The 23,459-nt window shown below is 39.8% G+C and overlaps 1 protein-coding gene across 3 annotated transcripts in view; it reads right to left on the reverse strand.

The window, feature by feature from the left end:
• Nucleotides 1-2,897: 2,897 nt before the first annotated feature.
• Nucleotides 2,898-23,459, reverse strand: part of dlgap4a (discs, large (Drosophila) homolog-associated protein 4a) — a 249,176-nt gene continuing 228,614 nt past the window's right edge. For all 3 annotated transcript variants that reach the window (XM_061978874.2, XM_061978884.2, XM_061978865.2), the window contains 6 exons: nucleotides 8,607-9,010; nucleotides 8,406-8,503; nucleotides 7,058-7,485; nucleotides 6,293-6,384; nucleotides 5,212-5,361; nucleotides 2,898-5,133 (listed from right to left, as the gene is read on the reverse strand). In XM_061978874.2, coding sequence (XP_061834858.1) covers nucleotides 4,909-5,133; nucleotides 5,212-5,361; nucleotides 6,293-6,384; nucleotides 7,058-7,485; nucleotides 8,406-8,503; nucleotides 8,607-9,010 — 1,397 coding nt within the window. In that variant the 3' untranslated portion in view covers nucleotides 2,898-4,908. The remainder of the gene's footprint in view (nucleotides 5,134-5,211; nucleotides 5,362-6,292; nucleotides 6,385-7,057; nucleotides 7,486-8,405; nucleotides 8,504-8,606; nucleotides 9,011-23,459) is intronic.

Here is a 23,459-nt window from a genome sequence, read left to right on the forward strand (position 1 = left end):
TTATGCCTAATTTGCACAACCAGGTATGGTGAAGATAAGGTAGTTTTAAAAAATAATAATAAAATAAAATAAGATAAATAAATTAAAAACATTTTCTTGAATAAAAAAGAAAGTAAAACAATATAAAAACAGTTACATTGAAACTAGTAATTAATGAAAATTAGTAAAATTAACTTTTAAAGGTTAGTACTTTTAGTGGACCAGCAGCACGCACAATCATGTGTGCTTACGGACTGTATCCCTTGCAGACTGTATTGATATATATTGATATATAATGTAGGAACCAGAATATTAATAACAGAAAGAAACAACCCTTTTGTGTGAATGAGGGTGAATGAGTGTAAATGGGGGAGGAAGGTTTTTTGGGTTGGTGCACTAATTGTAAGTGTATCTTGTGTTTTTTATGTTGATTTAATTAAAAACAAACAAAAAAACGATACCGATAATTTCCGATATTACATTTTAACGCATTTATGATATTATCGGACATCTCTAATTGGATGTGGTTGTATGTCTACTTGGACGTTGGAGTCTGCAATAAAGCTTGATTGATTGAATAAATCCTACTTTGCGGAAATCCGTTTATCGCGGTCATGTACCAAACCAACTAACAGAGATCAACGAGGGGATACTGTTAAACTTTTAATTTTCTGGCGAAGACATTCTATTGCTTTCCAATAGAAAAAAAGCTATACATCGATTATGGATTTAATTCGATTAGTAAACACAGTGAACAGTGAATTGTCAAAAAATCATTACTGGTTTTTAATAAATAAATGATCACTAAATCTCTTAAAAACAAACTATATCCTCTTCGGGAGAAGGCGACTAGAAAAAAACATGCACATAGAAGTTAGCGGGACGTCTATAAACAGAGTAAATGAACACAAGGTCTTGGGGGTTAAGATAGACGCTCTACTGACTTGGAAACCACATGTGAAAGCAGTACAGTCTAAATTGGCTAAAGGTGTCTCCATTTTGTGGAAAATGCAGAAATTACTAAATCAAAATTCACTTAGAACGATTTACTTAGCTCTTGTATTGCTGCATTTACAGTATTGCGCTGAAGTTTGGGGGCACACCTACAGGGACACTATTGAACCGCTATTGAAGCTCCAGAAAAATGATAAATGGGTTGTACTTGTATAGCGCTTTTCTACCTTCAAGGTACTCAAAGCGCTTTGACACTACTTCCACATTTACCCATTCACACACACATTCACACACTGATGGAGGGAGCTGCCATGCAAGGCGCTACCAGCACCCATCAGGAGCAAGGGTGAAGTGTCTTGCTCAGGACACAACGGACATGACGAGGTTGGTACTAGGTGGGGATTGAACCAGGGACCCTCGGGTCACGCACGGCCACTCTTCCACTGCGCCACGCCGTTGGCTGGTTTCAAAAAGGCAATTAGAATTATACATTATGCCCCATATAGAGCTCATACCAATGATCTGTTCAGAATGAGTACTTTTCTTAAACTACATGATATAATCCAATACAGTAGCCTTCAAGTTATGTTTATGGCCTCACAAAGGGGTCTACCTGCAAATATATAGAGTCTGTTTTCACTCAGAGATGGTCCACATGAACTCAGGGGTGTCCTGAAATTCAAACAAAACATGGTGAATTCCACATTCAAGGCTCAAACGTTATGTATAGCAGGGGTGAAAATGTGGGACAATGTGAGCGGAGAAATTAAATTGTCTTCTAGCCTAAGAGTGTCCAACGTTGCGATAAAAAAATGTGTTGTTGGGAAACTATCAAAAACATAGTTGTTTGGAGTATCTCAACTGTGGGAAACAGGTGCAAAAGAACTCACTGTGGAATAAGGGACATAACACACCAGACAAGGCTTCAGAAGACGAAAGATACCCAGGCAAGATGGAGCTAATCTCAAGGTCGCTCAATGCTATTGACAAAGTGTTTTCCAGCATACGTTATTCTTGTTCTGAAATTGTCAAGTATCCATCAAGTCTGCTGTTGAAACTTGGACTATATAACCAACATATAAGTTGATTGTAAATTAGGGGCAGGACATGGATAAGCATTCTTGCTTTTTTCCCGTATCCCTTTTTGGTGGGTGCCGTTGCAAATTACAAAGAGTGATGAAGTGTTGCTATATATGTCTGTCTGCCGGAATAAATAAATACATTCATTCATTCAATTATTGATATTAGAAATATGAATAAAATGAGGGTTAATAAAGATGGAAAAAGCAGACTTTAAAACTTTGAATTCCACTTTAATTCCACAGTCAGTTTTATACAGAAAATATGTGAAGTTGCATTCAACATTCTTGAGGCCCTTGGAGGGAATTCGCCTCACATTGGCTAATACAACAACCCTACATCTGTAAGGTACAGTAAAATAATACATATAGGCTTTTGCTTACTTTCCTTCGCTGGATCACTGAGACAGATGCAAAATGACATTTGCAGACACAATAAAATTAGTGCTCTTGTCTATCAACCGTCCCTTATTACTGCATCCAGTACTGGCATTTCATGTGTGCTAGACAACTCTGTAGATGCACCTGAACATGTCTACATAAAGGCTTAACAGCAAAATATGCTGCAGAGTTGTGCCTTCTGCATATTTACCCATATTGTAGCCCTTGGAAACTTAGCAAGTACAAGTAAACAAACTGCTCATACTTTCTGAAAGTTCAAAATGTGGGTGAATAAAGGGATCCATGTACTTTTCCTGAATACCTCACAGCTAGCTTTACGGTGAACATTTAAAGGATCATATATATTTGAGCATATTTACACGTAAGGCCATGCAAGATAAAGGATCTAATCAGCTCCATGTATAATCAGCAGCTAATCTTATCACTTCCGGGTGAGTGTAATTGTAAACAACAAAAAACAGCAAGAATGATGACCAGGACATGTAGCAAAGGGATGTTTAATGATTGCTTTGGTCAATGAAATGCACATGTCTACTGTCGATGTCATACAAAAAAAGGAGAAAGAAAATCAACAACTTGGTGTCATGTCAGCATTCCAGGGCCAACTGTTTTGTTTCTAATAGTTTTTTTTAGTTCAGAATATTCTGAAGTTTTCCAGAGTGTAATGCAAGGATATGACCAGTAGGGGGAGAGCCAGCCCTGACTAGTAAATCGACCTTTATTCGAACATCCATCCATCCACCCACCCATTTTCTACCGCTTGTCCCTTTCGGGGTCACGGGGGGAGCTGGAGCCTATCTCAGCTATTCACTAGCTCCACAAGGTTACCTCTGCCAAGCATAGTGCATCGGAATTGGAAGTGCTGCAAACCACCTTTGCTAAGAATCATGAGCACATTAAATAGTAATAAAAAAACGTTTAAATAAAAAGCGTTCTAAATGACACAAATATTGGCCACTGCCGTCTTGGCATAATTTGAAAACCCTCGCAGCACCATAAGCGATTACAATTACAGTTGGACCTCGTTGTAGCTGGATGTCACAAAATGTGTCAAATGTTTTTTTTTAAAACTAAAAAAAAAAGTCTTTTTTAACATTTTAAACAGGGGGCATTTAAAATGCAAGTAAATATACTGATGGAAAATTACATTCATGCTTTAGCATGAACCATTTTATTTCTAGTGGAGAAACGCAGCTTTCATACCGTACTTTGTTTAAATAAAACATGTGTGATTGTAATAGCCATTCAATTCATAGTGGTTCTTACTGCTGACAAGAGCTCTCAACCTGAGATTCTAGTGAATGAACACTGTTCAAAACAAAACAAACAAAAAAAATATTAGTCCTTCATGCCAAGAAAATATTTTAGAGACTGAAGGTAAATCATTTAAGACTGGGCACTTCCTCCACTGCACACTCAGATATAACTCCATTTCATTATTGCTTTTCCATTTTCTTTCCAGTGGTGTAAAAAAATCCCACCCGGTCACATGTAGTGAGTAAATGGGAATGCCATAACAAGTGGTGGGTGTCTTGGTCCCGTACATCACATTGCAAAATTAGAATGACTCCGTGAACAAAAAAACCCAAAAAAACTGAGGTGAAATTGCAGTGAACAGGTTAAAATGAGCAGCACAATGCATATATTCTATGCATTCATCTGTAGCTCATTGGCTGGGTATTCTCTCCTGGAATATCAGCACAAAACCTCAGACACAACATGTGTAGTGTCATTTTGTGAGCGGGGAGGGGAGGTGGAGTGAATGATCACATTGAGTGCTAATATACTATTAAAATACACAAACTTGATCTATATAAAAAAAAAAAAAACTACCTTTGTACAGAACACAGTTCTTTCTAACAATCTGGTATACAACATATACAAAATGAACATTGTGTGTGTGTGTATGAGACATATATATATATATATATATATATATATATGCACGCTACTACTGCCTTTCCGTTTTTCTGACGTCCTCTGCATATCTGTTGCACGGTACGGTAAAGAGTACACAACACAGCTGATGAGTGCCAGCCAAGTACAAATAGAGAACAGGAAGACTCTGTGGACAGTGAGTACACCTGTATGTGTATCCTGAGTGTGTGTGTGTGTGTGTGTAGATGGTAACTAAGATCGTAAACTAGACGGCCACAACTTGCCAGTAGACTCCAGGGCGTTAAGAGAGTAAACTTCTGCGATACCAAGATTCTTCAGCTCGCAAGAATGTCCTTGTCAAAAAGGTGATTGCACTTAGTCTTGATATACTTTTAGGAGATAATAGTCATCTTATCAATAATAACAGTATTGAACATCTTGCAAAGTTGTTTTCTGTCCCATGGTACCAAGGGCCATTGGCAATGTGTTGTATCTTCATTTGCACTTATGCATCTGTTATAAATGTGTGGGTGTGTGAGTGTGACGGCCTTAGTTCTGTCAGTTGGTTTGAGTCACTGAGTCTGGAGATTCCCAGATAATCCATGCTGACACACTCTCAGAGGCGAGTCTGTGCCTCGGGGACATAGATTTCGATGCTGTCAGCGCTCTCTGTAGCGGAGTTCTGTCGCACCGATGCTGCACGCTTTGCCGCCAACAACCGTTTTCTGGCTTCTTGCCGCTGCTTGTCCACAGCTGAGTCCATGCTCCTGTCCTTCCCAGCTGACAGCTTGGGTTTAGATTGCTTCTTTGGCACGGACGATGGAAGATTCTTGGTTTCAAGCTGAGAAAAGTAAACAAGGAATAGGATATTGTATTATGAAAAAAAAATCCTTGATCAGTACGAATCTGGCTTCAAAACCTTTTCTGATTCTTCAGAATGTTGCCAGTTGTTGGCTTTAAGTTGGTAGAGCTCATCAAACTTCATGCTGATGTCTTCTATTGAGAGCTGAAGCAGATCCCAGAATCCAGCAAGGTCCTGCGCTGTTGGCCGCGGGTTGGCATTGGCGTTCTAATGGTGACACAAAATGTACAATTGATTCTAATAAATTAGAAATTGGGATCCATTCAAAACCTAGACTGGAGATGACAACAAGACATCTGAATATTCTCATGCATTTGAAGGTATTATTCATGTGGCATAGTAGTTACTAAAAAACATTTCTGGTCTACGTTAACTCCTGTATTGGTGCAAACACAACATGTACAAAATAGTGAGTGTTTGGCACACTGACTGTATTGACACTGTATTTGTGTTTCATAACAGGACGGGGTGCCTTGGTTGGTACTTTAGGGTTCCAGGTTTGATTCCCGATTCCGCCATCCTAGTCACAGCTGTTGTGTCCTTGGGGAAGACACTCTACCCACTTGCTCCCAGTGCCACCCACACTAGTTTAAATGTAACTCAAAGATGTAGATAATGGGCGTCTCTATGTAAAGCGCTTTGAGATACTAGAAAAAAGCGCTACATAAATATAATTCACTTGACTTCATTTGCTGGATTAAAAAAGTCAATACTTTTGACCTGCAACTTTAACAGTTAGCAAATAAATATATATTGTTTTAACTGATAGCTGCACAAAAAAAATTGTGCAACTCTGGTCAATGAGCCAAATAGTAGAGAGGAAAAGATCAAAATTGTCTCATACTTGAGAATGTTTTTTGTTTTTTTTAATTAGCTCTAATTGAAAATAGATGACAAACACAGACTTCACCGACTTCATTCAGTACGAGCTGAAATTTGTAAGCCAAAATATGCGACCCTGATGAACAGTTTGGAGCTTTGCAGTCAAATGACCCAGCAGCTATATCAGTCACTTTTTTTTTTTTTAAAGTGATACACGCGTTGAGGCATTGAGGGACAGTAGTATTCCTTTTGTTTCATAATGCAACAATATTGTTTACCCATCACTACCAAACAAAGATGTGACATGGCTTCTTACCAGGTTTTCATTACAGAGCCCCCTGAACTGCTCAAACTTCTTTGATATGAGGAGCTGGGCACTGCCAACTGCGCTGCGGATTGTCCCCAACACTGCAAAATTATGCAAAACAATTTTTAAAATAAGCAATCAAGATAAATACTGACAGAAATTAAACAAAAAAGTGAAATGCCTTAAATGATTTGGCTTGCTGTTCCAAACGCAGTAGGGTGCATAAAAAGTAAGCAAACTGCATCAAGACACACAACGTAGTAACACACAAATACTAGTTATGAAATACTCATCTGAGCACTTAATATTCTGTGACAGCAATTTGTCCCTTTGGTAGACATTAAATCAGTCTCAAGGAAAATGACAAATTACTTTCAATTCCATTATTTTCCACCAAATATTAACATCTAAATGGAAATTCATGATTCAGCTCTGTGGAGAGCAGGGAGGTTTTATAATCTGATGGAGCCTCTTGAGTGAGTCATCTCCCCGCTCATTCATATTTCAAAAACTGCAGTGATGGATCTGCCAGAAAGCCTAGATTGTATTCTAGGAGATGGAACGGCAAAGTGGTCTCACTCTCTGCATAAGCATACTCTAGCCTTAATGAGCTACAGTAATCAATAATGTGATGACGTTGTGAGGCAATAGGAGTAGTTAGTAGGATGTGTAATAAGAGACCTGAACTACAGTACTCTACTCTTAACAGTAGTGTCATTTTTTTATCCCATCAAGTAATGGAATTGTAATATTGACCTGATCATATGTTCTTACCTTCCTCTGTAAGCTTGTTGTCTTTGGTCTCCTGCTCCATCTGTTGACACCAGCCCTCCATGCGCCCTGTTTCCGCCTGAAGCAGCTTTAGAAACCAGTTACCATCTCGGAGGCAAGCCGGTGTGCTGACTTGTTCCGACTCTCCTTGGGCATTGCAGTTTCCAGTTCCCAGATTGGGATCTGGCGGTGGCAGTGAGGATGGGTCTAAAGCCGGGTCCAGCATCTCTGGAGGCAAAGTGGTTGTTCTGGATGGAGTTGAGTTGTGTTTCAGAGACAGCTGTTCCATGGCTTTGCACTGTCCGTTGGAATTTGTGGTTTCAGGGCTACTGCAGTTGGCTTTGCTATTTTCTGTGGGTGCGGCTTCGTGGCGCTCCTGTGGCTCGGTCTCTGTGTTTTGTCTGGAAGCCATGCTGCTGTCCCGACTGAGACTGCAGAGACATGCACAAACATTAGCCTTCGACACTTGAGTGTAAACGGAAAAAAAAAACAATGACTTAAAACAATGACCATTAGGGATCCACTGGGAATTAAACAGCTAATGTGCATTTACTACACAGGAATACGGACAGTAAATACGTCACGGCAAGCCTCGCTATCCAGGATCAATTAGCACCAATTCATGTATGAAACGGAAGCAATAAATGCAGCTGGTTTCAAATACAATTGTTCAGAATTAAAAATTTAAGTGGTTTGTCAAATGTGATTAACAGTAATTACAGTATGCCGGGAAAGCTTAATTGGATGGTCGGTCAGCAATTTCAGGTTGCCACAGTCAAAAGGACAACATAAAGACATCAATCACAGCTTGGCTTCTGTGCTTCAGTCAACAGCTCAATGAACTTAGACGCCCCAAGTGTACAGACATGTCATGTTCAAGATGTATATTTTTAAGTGGATGTATTTGCTAAGAGGTTTACCTGGCTACCCTTTTAATCATTGTGAATATGTACACGGTGGAAGAGGGGTTAGTGCGTCTGCCTCACAATACGAAGGTCCTGAGTAGTTGTGAGTTGAATCCCGGCCTCAGGATCTTTCTGTGTGGAGTTTGCATGTTCTCCCCGTGACTGTGTGGGTTCCCTCCGGGTACTCCAGCTTCCTCCCACCTCCAAAGACATGCACCTGGGGATAGGTTGATTGGCAACACTAAATTGGCCCTAGTGTGTGAATGTGAGTGTGAGTGTTGTCTGTCTATCTGTGTTGGCTCTGTGATGAGGTGGCGACTTGTCCAGGGTGTACACCGCCTTCCGCCTGATTGTAGCTGAGATAGGCTCCAGCGTACCCCGCGACCCCGAAGGGAATAAGCGGTAGGAAATGGATGGATGGATGGATGGATGGAATATGTACTTACGGCCTGCCGTTCTCCACTTGAACTCCAATTGACTGGAATTTTAGGGGAGCAGTCAAGGGTAACAGTTCTTCTCTTAAAACAGGCTGAAGGCAATCCACCTAATAATTGCATACAACAAATGTCAATGATCATCTGAAAATAACCGCATAGCAGTCTTACTGGAACTGCATCCAGTACAACCAAAAAGCTAACAAATCTGACCTGAATTCCAATAGAGGATAATTTTCTTTTGGGTGCAGTGGGGGGCTGCTCCAGAAAGACACAACAGTTCAGGGTATCATTTTGGGGCCGGGTAGATGTGGAAACAGTGGTGGTAGAGGATGTTGTGGTAGGGAGAAGTTCACGAGGAGCTGGAACAGGGGGTGCAGAGGTTACAGCAGGGGAAGTCACTGGTGGCTGGTTCCTCTTTGCCAAATCGCCAGTTCGAATGCTACAGAGACTCTCTGAAGAATTGCTGCGTCCCGACTGGCTGTTTTCACTGCCGTGGTCCTGTTGGTCTAGGTATGTGTCTTGAGCGGACTCTGTGCTGCTCTGAAGCGTCACTGAGATCAGGGGTTTGGAAGTGGTGCGGGGTGGGACTGGCGGTGGAGGCTTCCTACTGCTGACTTCAGATGGGGGAGAAAAAAAAGAAACAAAAACAATAGCTTATTGCAGATGACTTTAGTAACCAACAAGTGGAAATTCTCACACTTTCAAAATACCCAAATCCCAAATGTGGAAATTTGCACTTTGTACCAATTGCTGCCTTGCTACTGCTATTTGTCTTGTCAACATGTTGTGGGTTGTGTTCCACTGACGTCAGTCTGGCTCAGGGAATCGCCCTTTGCCTGCCACTCCTTAACACTTCATTGCTCATGGGACAATTTTGCCGTTGTTGCTTAAAGTCTTTCTCAAATGATCAGTCTTGAAGACCTATGAGTTTCTGCTAATGAGGGCCTATGATTATTCTATTTTATGTTTAACACATTTTCTTGTGGTCTAGATATGTATTGGATATGCTTTGGTGTACATTTTGCTACACTTCATAACTCACTTTCTGAGTATGTCTGCAAAAAGTTGGTGTGTGGATGTGTTCCGTTTAGATTGCAATTGAAAAAACCCTCTATCCCCCGCCTCTCCAACAGTACCAGAAGTTATCTTTTGAAAATGTACACAGTTTAAATATACATCTCGAAGACAAAATCACTACTACTTTACCTTTTGTAGACACATACGAACATTTAGGTATACCTGCCCACTCTCACATCAATACAACAGTGGCAAAAAAAAGCTGCATTTCCAAGCATTTATCCCAAAATACATCACATCTATTATTGTGTACATGACACGATTAGATTAAAATAATTTACCCTACAATTCCTCAAACCAAGTAGTAATGTTCCAAAGGCGCCGTCTTTTTCGCTAGTTTAGCGGCTAATCCAACTTTGTCCTGGTCCAAGGTCACAAATCAATCCTGTGTAAAATGTTGTGGACAAATAAACATGGAATTATTTATTTTGTAGACATTAGAGCAAGCAGGACAGCATAAACTGAGAAGAAATAACTGCTCCTGGCTGCAGCAGACTGCCCTGATACTCTTGGAAACAAATTTAAAAAAAGATGATTCATGTTATAGCCATTGATGTTATTCCAAAAGTACAAACAAACTGCAACTCGCAAGTAACAAAACTACAGCAACTGGATAAAAAGCTACACTTTAATCATAGTTTAGTACTTCTTTGAAATAAATATGATCCAGAAAATAGCGGTTGCCAATTTTATTAATTTAAAAATGTTTCACATGTGTCCCGCACACATGCTTGGTTTCGATCTAAATGGCAATCCAACACCCTGTAATTATGAAGGCACTGCTCCTATGCCATCAACCAAGATGGAGAGGCTGTAGAACCATCATTAAACTACACAAACATTCCTGTGGAACTCACATACAGTAAATATGCATGTGGTTTACATGTAGCTAATGTTGATCTTGCACAATTGTTGTAACACCTAACTTTAACTCCTTGTTGACAAACTGCTTTACAAGACATCAGTCCGGTTGCTGTTGCCTTGGACTGAAGCACTTGGGAGCAAACAAGCGTATCCATAGATACAAAAATGCCGCACACACACGTGCTGTCCTTGCATGTGTAAATCATTTCATTAGGGATTTTGCCGGAAAAAATTAAAACATTTAAAAAAATGATTGGTGCACGGAGAAAGGTTGGTGCGGTGCTGAAACGGTCACTCTTGTCAAGTGGAGCTGAGTCGACAACACGATCAAGTTTGCATTGACCACTTCAATGTCTACTCTGTACAGTCTATGTACTTGAAAATAAACTGTAAAATAATGTTTGATTTATTTACTTTTCTTACACATTAGAGGCTTTCTTTCGGAAATTGTGTCATACAATGGATTGGTATGTTGTAGCGTGTACACTGCAATGTTTAGCATAAAAAAAATATATAACTAGATTGTGGGCTGTATACTCCATAGCAATGACATACTGTATCTTGATATCACCGAATATTGTGGGACCTGAACATTACTGGAAGGCTGGGAAGCAACAAACATCTAAACATTGAGGCAAATCATTAACATCACACCCTTAAAGCAACTGCAGGATATTTGACTTGCAACAGGGGGAGCAACTCCAAAATATACAATACACACACAACCTAATTGCTTAACAACAGCTAAAAAGAACAATCAGACAACATTAGTCAATGTTCATCAAATACGCTACTTACATACAAGTCCAACAATGTCTTTCATGGCCTTAAAAACAGATGTTAAGAAATTATGTTCTTCCATACGTTTGTACTTTCTGAACTTTTAAAACAGGTCATAGTATGATTTTTTTTCTACATCTAAAACACTTCTCTGTGGTCTGCATAACATGTAATGGTGCTTTCTCACCATCTCTTCAGGATGCGTCGTTCTGTGGGCGGTCGTATTTATGTGCCTCCACTTTGACTGTGTCTTTTCCCCGTCATCAATGTAATTGTTTTTAGCACTACTATATGAGGTCTACTGACAGATTTAAGTTAGAACTCCACATAACTTTGTATTAGAAATGGCAACAGCGAAGGATGCATGTGCATATAAAAGGCAGTCTGCCCAACAACAACAACAGAGAAAAATAAGGAGCTTATTGACTACAGCGTAGGACTACAATGGCAGACTTGCCAAAGCTTTTCAGTCAAACCTCTACAATATATGGAGATATCCGCTGATGTCACATGTTGGAAAAACTTCCTAAATTGTGCCAAATCCAAACGGTTCCTTTGGAGGAAGTATGAAGGAAGGGCTAGCTTGTTTTATAAATATCTACGCAATGCTTACATGGTTTGATTTTTGTGATTTATGCAATTCCCAATTACACAAAAACAGGTATAATAATAGTAAAAAAAAGTTTGTTTTGCATAATAGATCTTTAAATCGCCATTGTGATAGTGTCCACATTAATCACAGCCTCCTGACTGCATCGTGACGCTCTTGAGCACTTTGCTTGCAATTATCAGCCAAAACGCCAGGGGCAGCGGTCATTGAATAGATATCTACCTTCTTGTGTATTAATGAGCAATGTTGACCCTACCATCCAGATCACTGTTGGTGCTGGAACTATCCATCCATCCATTTTCTACCGCTTGTCCCTTAACTAATCACTAAAAAAAAAACAACTACTGATCGATTTCAACTATAACATCGTCCCTAAATAGTATCGGCAACCGCAAATTCAGAATCCAATCAAACCATTGTTAAAGCGAATCGTTACACACCTATCAAATAGTCAAGGACTATCCTAACGATTAGTTGATTGGATTATAAAGCATACACATATTCAGTGGCTCCAATTTAGCAATCAACTTTTAAATTGAGCTTGAGTTATTTTTAGGCATGTGCCAACAAGAAAGATGACTAATGTATTCATTAATCATTGTTATACTGTAATTATGCTGCTCATTTGGCTGTTGGGCTGGGGCGGTGTAGCTCGGTTGGTAGAGCGGCCGTGCCAGCAACTTGAGAGTTCCAGGTTTGATCCCCGCTTCCGCCATCCTAGTCACTGCCGTTGTGTCCTTGGGCAAGACACTTTACCCACCTGCTCCCAGCGCCACCCACACTGGTTTAAATGTAACTTAGATAATGGGGTTCACTTTGTAAATATATAGGGCTTTTCTCTAGTGACTCAAAGCGCTATATAAATATACTTAACAAAAATACTTATTAAACTTTTGTCCATTTAAAAGCAAGGACAGGCAAAGTGCTAAAAAAATATATATATCATTGTTTTCAAGTAAAAAAATAAATACACCATTTAAAATAGCAATACAAACAAAAATCTAAAACAAGCTATCTAATTTGCTCAAAAAGAAACAAGTGTTTCGTAATGATGCGTTAAAAAGCTGCACACTGGTATATTGTTGATTATTGATTTACTCCTGGCATTTTTAGCAATCTAAGAGACTCAAGACTTACAACAGTCAACTTTAATAGCATGCTCGTTGTTCCCTGATCTGAGCCTACACCAGTCCTTCTCAAATAGTGTGGCATACCCCCCTGGGGGTTGTGGTGCGATGCCAGGGGGGGCTTGCGTGACCTCTGGGAACATGCTGTTTTTGCCACACCAGAATGATGAAGGGTATGTAGCACTTGGCTTCACTGTTACCACGGTGGGAGACAAGGAAAGAACGGTGTTGTTTCCTTTAACGTTAAAATCTAAAATCAATAAAATAGGTCCTCTGTTAAGGAGGGGGTGGGGACCCTCAAATATACACAACCAAAACAAACAAAATGGCTACACAAAGTAATGTTGACCAAAATAACCATGGTTATCAATATTATCGTGGTATGGTTGAATGTGCTCAAAAAGTACTTATGCACACACTAAAATATTTTAACAAACATTTCATAATGAGGAAAGATGTTAATGTCTGTTGTTTACATCTTAGCATTTAAGATAGCTAGAAAGCTAGCGCCAGTCAGTCCGTCTGTATCAAAGTGCAGTTATGAATGACGGTTCTTTGATCATTTTAATTTAATAAGGTAATATTAACCATCGGGAGTTATAAAGCGGTTATCATTATTACTGTAGTGTAAACGCCCGCAGCTGCAGAAACCGATGCAAAAGAGTGACCACTCTTGCAGACCGCCTCGCTCGCCGAACACACAGATTATTAAAAAAAAAAAACTGAACGTAAAAGCCGCGAATGGGAGTATTATTGTAGCAAAATTATATCTCAAGCTGTGCGTGTGTAATCAAATTCATGTGCGCATGTACTAATTTGTGTGTTTTGTTTATCAATCCGAGGTTGTGTATTCAGATCCATGTGTTTAAGATCCGTGTACGTATTATTTTAGGTTGTTTGTCTGTCCCTAATCAGAAAGAACCCTCGATAGGCTGTCTACTTACACGTGACTTTTGCGTCACTTCTGCTGTGGAAGATTTGAGCGCGCGCATCCACAATTATGAGTGTTTAATACAACTTACACGCACGTGCATTCAGAAGTGCGTGCGTGTAATACAATCTGTGTGTGCGTATTAGAGGTGTTCCTACATTTAACCAACCACAAGACACCACACAATTTAAACCAGTCAGAAACAATGTACAGCTTAGGTGCGTGACAGAGATGCGGCAACACCCGACTTACTTTGTGTATCTTCCCGCCTTAAGCTAGCCTGCGTGTGAAGCAATGAAAAACCAAAGAGTTAATGCTTTGAATTATTAGATTTAGACCGCGTTATAGTATATGTTAACTAGTGAGGCCTTAAAGAGGATGAAAGTAGTGAGTATATGTATTGTAGCTATGGGAATATTGTATAGTGAACTGTAACTACACTTTTTGGGCTGCGGAGGGCAGCGGCGGACTTTCAGCAGTGTTAGACCTAGTCTGGGAGCGAAGAAGAAACAAGGAAGTGTTCAAAGAGCTGTTCACGCGAATGTGACTACATTTACACTGCCGTTCATATACAAAAAGAAAATGTGATTTCTAATGTGAATGCAACCTGACCTGTATGCAGACATGACGTCATGATGTCACAGGCACTGCAGTGTTTACAGACGTAAACATGGCTTTAACTGCCCTTCGAGGCATTTGTGATTAAGGGCTGTATAAATAAACTTGGATTGAGTCTCAGCACTGGCCCATTTGTGGCAATTTCAAGGATTTTGTGCAACCAAAGTCAACATTTTCTGAGCCTAATTATCTAGCGTAGAAGATTAAGAAGAAAGAGGACAAGTTGTTTAGCTCTTGCAGTGTAACAGGACATTTTTCTTTGATGTCTGCTTGGAGAGGGTGTCTCTGTGCGAGCAGTTGGAGACAGTGTGAGTTCACCCATTTTCTGCTCCGTTGTCAACTGTTTTGTAACCTTTTATTTTGGCTAATAATTATGACGTTATCGCTTTTTGCTGACATTCTGGTGGGATGATTGCCACCTGTAGTGCAGGACCATTCACATTGAAGACGCATCGCATATACTGTATATCCAATTTATTTCCACAAACAAAAGAGGACTGAGTCAGATATAAAAACAATTACCTAGCTGTAAACAGCGTTTATACTCTTATGGTTTCTTCGTGTATTACTCCAAGTGATGTTTGTAAGTTTAACAGTATAACTGAAACAATTTGTACTTACTAAACCGTCCCATGTGTGATGTCTGTAGGAGTGTTTTTATGCATATTTGTACATGCTATTGTAATGTAATTAAGATGGCGTTGTTAGCATTAGCTACTATGCTAACACGTTTACGAGTGTCTTTATTAGTATTAACTTACAATGACATTTTTTATATAGTTTCAGTTATGTAAATTCACCAAAATGTCACCGTGGACTTATGGAGGCTGTTAAACTTATTGAAGATCTAGCTTCCGCAACTAGTTCCATGACAATAACTTCTATTTTGTTTAATTAGCTGTTTTACTGCTGTGTGACAGGCACCGTTTAGACATAATTAAGGTATGTACATAAATATTTCCAAAATATTTCTGTGTAAATAACTAATTCCCCAACATATCTAATATATGGAAAAAAAAAAGTTTAAATGAAGGGGGTACAGACGGCTTAGTCTGGAAAATACAGTTACTATGGATGTTGTACATTCTTGGAATGGCTAATATTGATATGGTAAAGATATTTTGTCAATCAAAACAATGAACTAATAATGTGGTACAGTTAGGAAAAAGGAAGTGTGATTTTCTGTTTCTAGCATCTAGAAACCATTGGTAAGTTTACTTGCATTTTTACAGGAGTATCTACAAACCCCGTTTCCATATGAGTTGGGAAATTGCGTTAGATGTAAATATAAACGGAATACAATGATTTGCAAATCCTTTTCAAACCATATTCAATTGAATGCACTACAAAGACAAGATATTTGATGTTTAAACTCATAATTTTTTTTTTTTTTTTCAAATAATTAACTTAGAATTTCATGGCTGCAACACGTGCCAAAGTAGTTGGGAAAGAGCATGTTCACCACTGTGTTACATGGCCTTTCCTTTTAACAACACTCAGTAAACGTTTGGGAACTGAGGAGACACATTTTTTAACTTCTCAAGTGGAATTATTTCCCATTCTTGCTTGATGTACAGCTTAAGTTGTTCAACAGTCCGGGGGTCTCCGTTGTGGTATTTTAGGCTTCATAATGCGCCACACATTTTCAAAGGGAGACAGATCTGGACTACAGGCAGGCCAGTCCAGTACCCGCACTCTTTTACTATGAAGCCACGTTGATGTAGCATGTGGCTTGGCATTGTCTTGCTGAAATAAGCAGGGTCGTCCATAGTAACGTTGCTTGGATGGCAACATATGTTGCTCCAAAACCCGTATGTACCTTTCAGCATTAATGGCGCCTTCACAGATGTGTAAGTTATGCCATGACTTGGGTACTAATACACCCCCATACCATCACAGATGCTGGCTTTTCAACTTTGCGCCTATAACAATACGGATGGTTCTTTTCCTCTTTGGTCCGGAGGACACAACGTCCACAGTTTCCAAAAACAATTTGAAATGTGGACTCGTCAGACCACAGAACACTTTTCCACTTTGTATCAGTCCATCTGAGATGAGCTCAGGCCCAGCGAAGCAGACGGCATTTCTGGGTGTTGTTGATAAACAGTTTTCGCCTTGCATAGGAGAGTTTTAACTTGCACTTACAGATGTAGCCACCAACTGTAGTTACTGGCAGTGGGTTTCTGAAGTGTTCCTGAGCCCATGTGGTGATATCCTTTACACACTGATGTCGCTTGTTGATGCAGTACAGCCTGAGGGATCGAAGGTCACAGGCTTAGCTGCTTTCGTGCAGTGATTTCTCCAGATTCTCTGAACCCTTTGATGATATTACGGACCGTAGATGGTGAAATCCCTAAATTCCTTGCAATAGCTGGTTGAGAAAGGTTTTTCTTAAAACTGTTCAACAATTTGCTCACGCATTTGTTGACAAAGTGGTGACCCTCGCCCCATCCTTGTTTGTGAATGACTGAGCATTTCATGGAATCCACTTTTATACCCAATCATGGCACCCACCTGTTCCCAATTTGCCTGCTCACCTGTGGGATGTTCCAAATAAGTGTTTGATGAGCATTCCTCAACTTTATCAGTATTTATTGCCACCTTTCCCAACTTCTTTGTCACGTGTTGCTGGCATCAAATTCTAAAGTTAATGATTATTTGCTAAAAAAAAATGTTTATCAGTTTGAACATCAAATATGTTGTCTTTGTAGCATATTCAACTGAATATGGGTTGAAAATGATTTGCAAATCATTGTATTTCGTCTATATTTACATCTAACACAATTTCCCAACTCATATGGAAACAGGGTTTGTATGTAGGAAATTCCTTCCAAAGCATGACAAAATCTCTTCAACTTCAACCCCCAAAAGGGCCCCCTTAAACCCTGGCTGATATTTTTAAATACCTCTATTTCTTTTTTTTACCTCACTGGCATCACTGTTAAATTCCTTTATATCTTTTGTACATCACGGACAACAAATCCACCAACAGAGGTCGTAGTATCCAAAGCCATAACAGACAGAACAAAACAAATGTAGTATACACAACCCTACATGATGGGATTTGACATCATCATGCCTTTATTATCTATTGAATGCAGATCGCAGACGGCTGACACTGTGTGAAATAAGCATGCACAATTATGGTAACATCACACAGAGCTCTTAACACTTCTCCAAAAAAGGTGATCCTAGTTTGGGATTTCGCATTTATAGTTACTGCTGAACTGGGTCATTTTAATTTATGTACACAAATTACCAGTACACACTAGTATTACAATGTAATGGAACTATTTGAAACTCTATATGAGCCATGCATTGTATTATAAAAAGCTTTAGCATGGAATGAACTTTATCATTGTACAAGTACAACAACATTTTTAAAAGACGTACGGTCCGTAGTTCTATGGCAAAATATGATGACGAACATCCAACAGTGAACTGAAAAGCCAACACTTTGCTGAGCAATGCATTTGACAAATGGATAATATACAAGAGCAATTATTTACTCAGGACATATCTTGTAGCAGTAAAAATCAGCATTTACTGCACACAAGAGAAAGACGGCACAAAAAAACTTTATCTATGGAAAGAGAGCTGGAGACTATTTTACTTCTCTCGTCTGAAATGTCAATTAAACCTGTTGAACTGGATGCAACAGCCTAATCAGATCATGTAAATATATCAAGTTCAGAATGTGAAACCGAGATGATCCTGACACCTGTGCACCTAAAGCTTTATTTAGATGACGTAAGTTAATAATGGGCGTATGCTCTTTGATTGTTCCAAAGGTAATAACCTCAGGCAAAAGTTAAGGTCTGGCTGTTAATAGCCAGCCTGCATTGTAAACAGTGTTGTCGAGCTGTTAGCATAAAAATTCACACACATACTTGTATAACAGACAGAACTAAACAAATGTAGTATACACAACCCTACATGATGGTGTTTGACGTCATCGCACCTCTATTATTTATTGAATGCAGATCGCCCTTACGGCTGACACTGTGTGAAATACGCATACACAAATTATGGCAACACCACACTTTGCTGTTTCTATGTAAAATACAAAAGCGGGCTTGGCTGCGAAACGGAGATGCTCCTCACACCTGTGCACCTAAAGCTTTATTTAGATGAAGTAAGTTAATAATAGGCGTATGCTCTTTGATTGTTCTAAAAGTAATAACCTCAGGCAAAAGTTAAGGTCTGTCTGTTAATAGCCAGCCTGCATTGTAAACTGTGTTGTCTACCTGTTAGCACAAAAATCCACGCACATACTTGCATTACAGACAGAACAAAACAAATGTTCGAGTATAGGAGTCAGTAAGGAGTGCAAATGTGTGGAACTCCGTACCTGAGGAGGTTAAACTGGTCACAACATACAAAGCCTTCACAAAATGTTTAAAAATGTGGCCTATCAACGCCTACAGCTGCCAACACTAAACGATGAGCCTGTTTTGATGCTAAGATAAATGTATTGTGGTATTTTATATTATATCATTTTATATTTCTTTGAAATTGTAATTTTACTGCCTTTTTTACATCATGGCCAGGGCACTACAGATGAAAACTAGCCTTCTGGCTAATTCTGGCTTTTTCCATGTGTTTTATGAAATTGCATTGTCCCCTTTGAAATAAACTAATCCTAATCTTAAGTATACACACCACTACATGATGGTGTTTGACGTCATCACGCCTCTCTTGCTTTTGATCTTACTGTGAAACTACTGTGCTTCTCCCATTCAGTCAAAAAAAATGACCTCATCAATGAGTGAGTGGAAGTGTGTCCAAGATGACTCATTGTCTATCCATGGTGATACATAGACACACCATACCCTGGGATAAATGCCACCGATTAAACGAACACGCCTTGTTGGTACAGTGAAATTTAAAAACTCATATCCGAGTGGAGAAAAAACAAATGATAAACAATCGTTTCAGTAAGCATACCATTGTTACATTCCTTTTGTGTACACATTCCTCTGGCTGTCAAATGTGCTTTTTCAAAAATGGCACTGAGGAATTTAAAGTGATCAAACTGCAAGAGCACTAACAATTTTAACAAACACTGGAAGCTGATCCATTATTAATTCCGCCTTAAGAACACTAAAATGGCACATTGATTGAAGTAAAAGCCAAACATAACCGGAAATAAATGTCCAAACATGGATTAGACCAGGGGTAGGGAACCTATGGCTCTTGAGCCAGATGTGGCTCTTTTGATGACTGCATCTGGCTCTCAGATCAGTCTTAGCTGACATTGCTTAACACGATAAGTATTGAATAATTTCGCTGGTAATCACAGTGTTAAAAATAACGTTCAAAATATAAAACATTCTCATGCATTTTAATCCATCCATCCTTTATCATCTTATACCGCACCTGTCAGAATAATTGTATCTAAGTTATCACAAAACTTTGTGTTGCCATGAGTTCCCGGCGAGAAGACAAAAGCTGTCTTTAAACCTACCAAGAAGAAGGCTTGTAAAACTCCATTGTGTAGGATGGGAAGCAACATGAAGGTGTTCTGTTTCTTTGATGTATTGTAATCAACAGAAAGATATTGTTTTGACCCGAGATCTACAAAGCGAAGAGGAAGCAGGACCTGACTCCCCTCTAGGGACCTCTTCTTTGAACTGTTTTACGACCTTTTCTGTGAACTGTTTACGACCTTTTCATTGAACTGTTCTGTAACCAAAGGCGATGGCTGTTTACGACCCCGTCCCTTAGAAACAGCTGTTGCCATGTAATCAGGGAAAGTCCAAATTAAAGAGGAGGCGTACAATCTTTCATCAGGGGCGTGGGACGACACTGTACAAGAGTACAGTGTCTACGCGTCTCTCCTCAATTGAGCCAAATTTAATTATGTCTCTGTTTAATTCCTTGCTTCTTGTCTTGTTTAATAGATGTCATCAGTGTTTGAACCTGACAGCACCTGTTCAAGAAGTCACATTAATGGGAAGAAGTATTTTATTTACTATTTTAAAAGACTAACAATGTTAATAAAAAGAATAAGAGACTTGTTGTACTCTAAAAATGTTGGTCTTACTTAGAAATGCACGCATTTAGTTGTATTCGGCGTGGCAAAGTTGGGAGAGTGGCCATGCCAGCAATCTTGAGGGTTACTGGTTCAATCCCCACCTTCTACCATCCTAGTCACGTCCGTTGTGTCCTTGAGCAAGACACTTCACCCTTGCTCCTGATGGGCCTGGTTAGCGCCGTGCATGGCAGCTCCCGCCATCAGTGTGTGAATGTAAAGTGAAGTGAAGTGAATTATATTTATATAGCGCTTTTCTTTAGTGACTCAAAGCGCTTTACATAGTGAAACCAATATCTAAGTTACCGGTACATTTAAACCAGTGTGGGTGGCACTGGGAGCAGGTGGGTAAAGTGTCTTGCCCAAGGACACAACAGCAGTGACTAGGATGGCGGAAGCGGGGATCGAACCTGCAACCCTCAAGTTGCTGTCACGGCCACTCTCAACCGAGCTATACCGCCCCAATGTGTGAATGTGTGTGTGTGAATGGGTGAATGTGGAAATAGTGTCAAAGCGCTTTGAGTTCCTTAAAAAAAAGGTAGAAAAGCGCTATACAAGTACAACCCATTTACCATTTATTCAGTGTAAAAAAATATTATATGGCTCTTACGGAAATACATTTTAAAAATATTTGTCTCTCTCAGCCAAAAAGGTTCCCGACCCATGGCTTAGACCAATTCAAGTCAATGTATAATCTGGATTATCACAAAAAAGAAACAATAACACCTAAACTGTGACATAAATAACTCGATCGTTTTAAAGCCCAGTGTGACTTCTTCAGAACAAACCCTGTCACAGGTTTACTCTAGGTTGCTATACATTAGTGTACAACTAATGCTCTTTGATCAATGAAATAATGAAGAACGGACGGACATACCTCAATTGTTCTCATATTGACCTATTTATGACAAATATCCTAGCGGTGTATCTTCTCGGCTGCTGTTGACTGCTCTCTGTTAGCTTGTGCTGCGCTAGCTAGCCGGCTATCGCGGAGTGTCGTTACTAAGCAGGACATTTTTGACGCCGAGCAACGGTTGCCAGAGGTATCACATTTCAGCGATAAAACACCCACGAGAGTTGTCGTTCACGCCACGCTGACAAGAGCGGCCACATAGTTGCCAGCATCCCTTCTTCCTTTCTCCAGCCACGCTAGCTAGCCACGTCAAAATCGACAATAGCGATAATGTTAAGTTAGCTTGCTTTCTGCTACCACAGGCATGCACAATGGTATCATCGAGTGAGGGGAGCGCCATTGTCATACCTTCTGTGTTGTCTGGGGCTGGAAAATCCTGATTGTGCGTCCGTTCTTGAAATAGAGAGACGAGACGATGCAGAAGGGGGAAGCAGCGCTGCCGTAAAAGACACAACGACGCTGTGAAAGATTGTAGTTCACACCCTTCGACGCGGATTGGAGTTTGCTTCTTCTACTATTTCCTCAACGGCGAATGGACAGTTTTGTCATCGGTGTCACCGGTGAAGACAGCCATTGGCTATCAACGGGAACGGGGATGCCGTCTCCGTGGCCCGCGGGAACAGACTGAAGCGGCACAAACTTCACTCACAGTCAATATTCAGGGTTATTTGGCCCACAGATAATTTGCATAACTGGAGAGAGCAACCATTATGCATAATGGTTAGGGATGTCCGATAATGGCTTTTTGCCGATATTCCGATGTTGACCAAACCCTTAATTACCGATACCGATATCAACCGATACTGATATATACTGTCGTGGAATTAACACATTATGCCTAATTTGGACAACCAGGTGTGGTGAAGATAAGGTCCTTTTCTAAAAAAAATAAAAAAAAATAAAAAAAGATAAATAAATTAAAAACATTTTCTTGAATAAAAAAGAAAGTAAAACAATATAAAAACAGTTACATAGAAACTAGTAATTAATGAAAATGAGTAAAATTACTGTTAAAGGTTAGTACTATTAGTGGACCAGCAGCACGCACAATCATGTGTGCTTACGGACTGTATCCCTTGCAGACTGTATTGATATATATTGATATATAATGTAGGAACCAGAATATTAATAACAGAAAGAAACAACCCTTTTGTGTGAATGAGTGTAAATAGGGGAGGGTTTTTTGGGGGGTTGGTGTACTAATTGTAAGTGTCTCTTGTGTTTTTTATGTTGATTTAATTAAAAACCCAAAAAAAAACAACAACAAAAAAACGATACTGATGATAAAAAAACGATACCGATAATGTCCGATATCACATTTTAAAGCATTTATCGGCCAATAATATCGGCCGATATTATCAGACATCTCTAATACTGGGTGATTTAACAGGTGTGAGTGAAGAGGCAGAGCAGTGGGACATTGACATACGTCCTCCTATTGTTTAATCTCTTCTAAAACATACAGTATTTTCTGAACGAGAAGCCGCTACTTTTTTCCAACGCTTTAAATCCTGCGGCTTATGAAACCATGCGGCTAATTCATAGATTTTTCTTTGCTAACGGCCATAATGTTTTGTATTTTACAAATACTTATAAAACACAGACAGAGACACTGAAAATGTTTGTTACTGTTTGTGCTATGGCGCCATACTTGCCAACCCTCCCGATTTTATCGGGAGACTCCCGATTTTCAGTGCCCCTCCCGAAAATCTCCCGGGGCAACCATTCTCCCGAATTTCTCCCGATTTCCACCCGGACAACAATATTGGGGGCGTGCCTTAAAGGAACTGCCTTTGGCGTCCTCTCTCACCTGAAAAGGAGACTATTATATATGTCTCTGTTATCCATAGGTTTATCTATAACCCATAAAGTAGGCAGGCACAGAGCTATTTCTCAATGCACGTTTATAGGGCGGCATGGCGTAGTGGGTAGAGCGGCCGTGCCAGAAACCTGAGGGTTGCAGGTTCGCTCCCCGCCTCTTGACATCCAAATCGCTGCCGTTGTGTCCTTGGGCAGGACATTTCACCCTTGCCCCCGGTGCCGCTCACACTGGTGAATGAATGATGAATGAATGATAGGTGGTGGTCAGAGGGGCCCTTGGCGCAAACT

This window comes from Nerophis lumbriciformis, linkage group LG01 (genome assembly GCF_033978685.3).
Source record: "Nerophis lumbriciformis linkage group LG01, RoL_Nlum_v2.1, whole genome shotgun sequence".
Taxonomy (NCBI): Eukaryota; Metazoa; Chordata; class Actinopteri; order Syngnathiformes; family Syngnathidae; genus Nerophis; species Nerophis lumbriciformis.